Consider the following 4,585-nt stretch of genomic DNA (forward strand, 5'->3'; position numbering starts at 1 on the left):
CCAGGCTCCCCGGCCTCCCGGCTCGCCCGCTTCCTGCCGACACTCGGCCTGTAAGACAGGAGGAGACGATGCTGTTTGATGTCCTTTAAGGCCCTGCTTTTGCACAGGACAGTGGTAACTAAGCGATGGTGAAAGCGATGATAGACACACTGGAAGGAGACGTTTTTGAAAATTCTACGAAACGCTTTAAGAGCTTGGCAGGAAGCTCTCGTTCTCGCGGAGGCGTGAGCACTGCAGCCGCTCCTGTGTCCCCAGGGGTTGGGACACTTTCCTCGTTTCCTCTGTGACCTCTGGCTGCTCTCCTCTCGGCTCCCTGTGCCAGGTGCTGCTGACGTTGGTGGCGAACCCCTACGTGTACACCGACAAGGCCTCCGACTTCGTCCAGGAAGCCAGCACGCTGCAGGCCGCGGCCAAGCAGGACGCCGACGACGCCAGCATCCCCATCTCCCACATCGACGGTCAGTGCGCTCCCTGTGCCTGCTTCTGGCCCCAGCTGCCGAGGCCCTTTAGACACAGAACAGGAATCGCGTTCTGGGTTGCCAAGCGCAAACCAGGTCAAAGCCCAGCCCACGTGGACACATCGCCCCGTCCGTTTACGTGGCCGAGACGTGTGCGGGGCTTGCTTCGTGCAGGGCCGATCTGAGCTCACAGGTCCTGCTGCCCAACCTCATGACAGCCCGCCGGGCTCAGTCCTCACGGTGTGTTCTCGAGGCCGCTGTCAGCCTTGCGCGGCACTCGGGCGGGAGGGGAACCAGGTGCCGCCCACTTGGCTCTGGTGCTTCCAGGTGTGGCTTGTTCGCCTCTGTGTCCAGGGGACGCTTTCTGGCGGCTCACTGTCCCCTGAGCTGGGCGTGTCCTCATCTGCTTAGAATCAGACTATGTTAAGCCTTCCCCCCCCCCCGAGAAGCGGGGGATTGACTCTCCTTTCACCCTCTCCTCCTCCCTCCCTGGCTCTCACCATGCGCGACCTCTCCCCCTCCCCTCCGCCTCAGACGTGCTGGACATGGTGGACGTGCTGGTGGAGGGCAGCGAGGGCCTGGACGAGGAAATCGGATGCTCGCTGAGCGAAGACATGGCCCTGCTCACGTTCCCGTTCAGCCCCGTGGCCCCCGCCGCCCTGGAGGCCAGGAACAAGCTGCTCCTCGGGACAGAGCGCGAAGCAGGTGTCTGCGCGGGCGGCTGTGGGCGTCGGGCCGGCTGGGCTCCTGTGGGGGGAGGTGGGCTCCAGGAGCCTGGGAATAGTCGAGAGGCCGCCAGGCCGCTGGGGAGGGGCCGCTGGAGGATGAGTCTCCCGTCCTGTGTGTGCACGCCTGCACAGACCCTGCTGTAACTCCCATCTTTTCACTGCTTTTAAAAAAGACAACACGTAATTTTATTGATTTCTGAGAGGAAGGGAGAGAGAGATATAACATCAATGATAAGAGATGATCATTGATTGGCTGCACACCCCCCACTGGGGCACACAACCCTCGCATGTACCCTTGATCAGAATCGAACCCAGGACCCTTTAGTCCGCAGGCCAACGCTCTATCCACTAAGCCAAAACGGCCAGGGCGTGTTTCTCGATTGCTTGATGCTAAAGCATGAGTTCTTCGTATTTGATGGGTGTCCAGGCAACTTAGACTCCAGGAAGTGCGCCCAGATCACGGTGTAATGAGTGAGGCTCGCTCAGACGTGGCTGCAGCAACAAACAAGCCCCAGGCCTGTTAGCGAGTAAAGGCCTCTTTCCGGACCTGGTGATGGGCCCGTGGCCATCCCCCAGGGGGCGAGGGCAGCGTCCCCCAGAAGGTGGTGCCACGCCTCTCCCATGCCCGGGTGCCCCTCTGGCCTCAGGACCTGGAGCCTCTGGGGCCTGTGCCAGTGGCATCTGCCCCCAGTGTGGTCACGTGACCCTGGTGGATTTCCCTGCTCTGAACACTGAGTGGGTGTGTGGATGGGTCACCAGAGGCTGGCCCTGAGCCTTTTTCCTCCGCAGGGGACAGTGTCGTGGCGTACCTGACGGCCGTGCTCACAGACCTCCTGCACAGCCAGCGGGACCCATTGGCACTGTGCCTCCTGCTCCAGGCCTACGACCAGCTGGCGCCTCCGGTCCCACAGCTGTGCTGCTTCAGCAGCTACTACCGCCTCTGGATCCCAGAGCCCGCCCAGGACACTGCGGTGAGTGGGTGCCACGCCCCAGCACTCCCGCAGGGACCAGCCTGTCCCGGGAAACGGAGCGTGCCCAGCTGGGTCGCTGTGCGGGCGACGTTTCCTCACCTCGCTTCCCTGCGTCAGAAGACACACGGCTGGTGGGGACACATGTGCCCCTCTGGCTACTGGGTAACGAGGCAGCTGCTGGGGTCGGCCTTGGGCGGGGTGCCTTTTCCTCCCCCCGAGCAAGCTGCACCCTTGCTGTGCCGTCCTCCAGGGTCCTCCATGCCCCTTAGCACCCAGGGCTTGTGGAGCTCAGTTGTCAGATACCCCCCAGCCCCGGCCCCCACGCTCTTCACCAGCGGCCCCGGGCCCACACAACAGGCCGGGCTGGGCCTGTGTGGAGGTGAGGCCGCTTCGGGCTGCACTCCGGGGCGGGTGCTCGGAGCATGAGCGGAGGGCACAGGGCTTCTCCCCTTTGAGGGTCTCGAACCCCTGCAGCTGCACCCCTGCCGGTCTGACCCAGCCGGTCTGCGTGGGGCCTGCAGTGGCATTTCCAGCACGTTCCCTAGACGCTGCTGTCCAGAGCCCCACCTTGGACCCATGGAGCTTCAGGGCATGTGCAGCCCTTTCCCTGCCCGGGGGAGGGGGGTGGCGGCTTCCCTGCGGGGGCGTGGTGTTCGGACGGTATAAATACAGGCCGGGTCGGGTAGAGAAGGCAGCTGGGAGGGAGAGACTGAGTGACTCCAGAGCTGTGCTTTGCACCTCTTTCTCTCCTCCCGATGAGCTCCTCTAACCGAGGCTCCTGGGGGTGGGCAGGGGCGGCTGTGGAAGGCTCCCCCCTCAAGGAGCCAGTGCCCTGCCTACGGGCTGACTTCCTGTCCCAGAGGCCATCACAGGGGCTGTGGGATGCAGGCTCTCTGTCCCGCGGCCCCTACGGCAGCCTGTGTCCTTGGGGTGTGAGACACCTCCCAGCTCAGGCCTCGCTCACCTAACGTGCTGCGTGGCCACGTGTTTCCCAGTGGGCGTCCGGTTGCTGTGGGATGTCCCCTGGTTGGGGTGTCACCTGGACCTGCCCCCCAGGTTGTGCACCTGCCCCTGGGGTGACTGTCTGTCCTCTTCCTCCAGCTTCTGCAGACGCCGCGCAGCCCTGCCCCCCAGGACCCCCGGAACCCCTCCTTCGGGGCCCTGCTGCAGGCGGCCTTCCAGAGCGAGGACAAGGCCGCGCTGCTGGACGAGGCAGTGCAGGCGCGGCTGCGAGAGGCCGTCCCACACCTGCCCCTGCCCCGCGTCCTGCTGTCCGTGAGGCACGTGCTGCTGTACTTGCGGACCAGCGTGGAGCGCTTCCGCCAGGTGAGCGCCTTCTCTGCGGGCCACACGCCACCCGGCAGCCTCCCCCTGGCCCCAGCAGCTAGTTCAGCGCCCTGTGCCCACAGCCTCTCCTCCTGGGACAGGCCCCGGGGGTTAGGCACCGTTCTCTCCCACGAGCCCCTCGCTGCAGATGAGGCCACGTGCTGCTGGGCCTGGTCGCTGGGCAGCTGCTGGCGGGACGGAGCCCTTCCCACCGCGGTGGGGCCGAGGCACGGCCAGCTCCCTCTTTTGTACGTGGTCGCGCGGTGGCTCAGCAGTGAGCTCTCTGTCCCTGACGTGGCTTACGGAGCCTCAGGGCAGGGATGGAGCTGGGCCTGCTCACGTTTTGGTCAGAAGAGCCCTGTGCCTTGGTCAGGGTTCAGGAGGCCGCGTCCTATTGGGAAACGACTCTGAGGTTAACGGCCTTTTTCAAGCAGTTGCCAGCCTGGCCTCGGTCCTTGCTGCTGGTGGCATCGTGCCCCTGGTCAGGGAGGGCCCGGCACTGCCTGGTGACGGGCAGCCCTGCCTGGCCTGAGGTTGCCTGGCTCTCCCCACAGCTGGGCAGGGGCGCGGGGCCCCCCCTCCTGCAGCTGCTCCTGGACCTGCTCCGGCGCCTGGTCCTGCACTGCGCGCAGCTGGACGCGCAGAACAGGGAGAAGTGCGAGGCCGCACAGGCCGAGGCCGCCCTCTTCCTGGACGCGGAGTCTGCGGCCTCGCTGGAGCTGGCCGGCGACACGGTACCGTGGCTCCGCGAGGCCGTGCTCAATGAGTGACGGGTTGGGGGGGGGCTTGCTGCAGTGAATTCGGGCTAAATCTTGGGACCTGCAAGCTGAGGGGCGCTACCCAGGCCACAGTCCAGCTCTCAGGCTCGTTCTGGGCAGAGATGCGTGACAGTGGGGTCCAGCTTTGTCCGGGCCCAGGGTGGGGTGCTGGGCTCCCCTGAGAGGGGCTTCCATCCTACTCAACATGGCGAAGACTGGCACAGCAGCTGCCGGCCCCCCACTGGCCCCAGGCCCCTGAGAGTGGCCGTTTGTGTCTTCCAGACGCTGGAGGAGGTGCTGGTAGCCGCACTCTGCCACCCCACGTTGGAGGGCTGGTTCCTGGC

The 4,585-nt window shown here is 65.2% G+C and overlaps 1 protein-coding gene across 1 annotated transcript in view; it reads left to right on the forward strand.

Annotated features, from left to right (window-relative positions):
- URB1 (URB1 ribosome biogenesis 1 homolog (S. cerevisiae)) overlaps window positions 1–4,585 on the forward strand; it is a 44,771-nt gene that overhangs the window by 19,932 nt on the left and 20,254 nt on the right. The window contains 6 exon segments of the mRNA XM_015560267.1: window positions 238–458; window positions 993–1,163; window positions 1,976–2,157; window positions 3,259–3,483; window positions 4,038–4,217; window positions 4,524–4,585. Coding sequence (XP_015415753.1) covers window positions 238–458; window positions 993–1,163; window positions 1,976–2,157; window positions 3,259–3,483; window positions 4,038–4,217; window positions 4,524–4,585 — 1,041 coding nt within the window.

The sequence above is a fragment of the Myotis davidii genome, unplaced genomic scaffold (genome assembly GCF_000327345.1).
Source record: "Myotis davidii unplaced genomic scaffold, ASM32734v1 scaffold170, whole genome shotgun sequence".
NCBI classification, from domain to species: Eukaryota; Metazoa; Chordata; class Mammalia; order Chiroptera; family Vespertilionidae; genus Myotis; species Myotis davidii.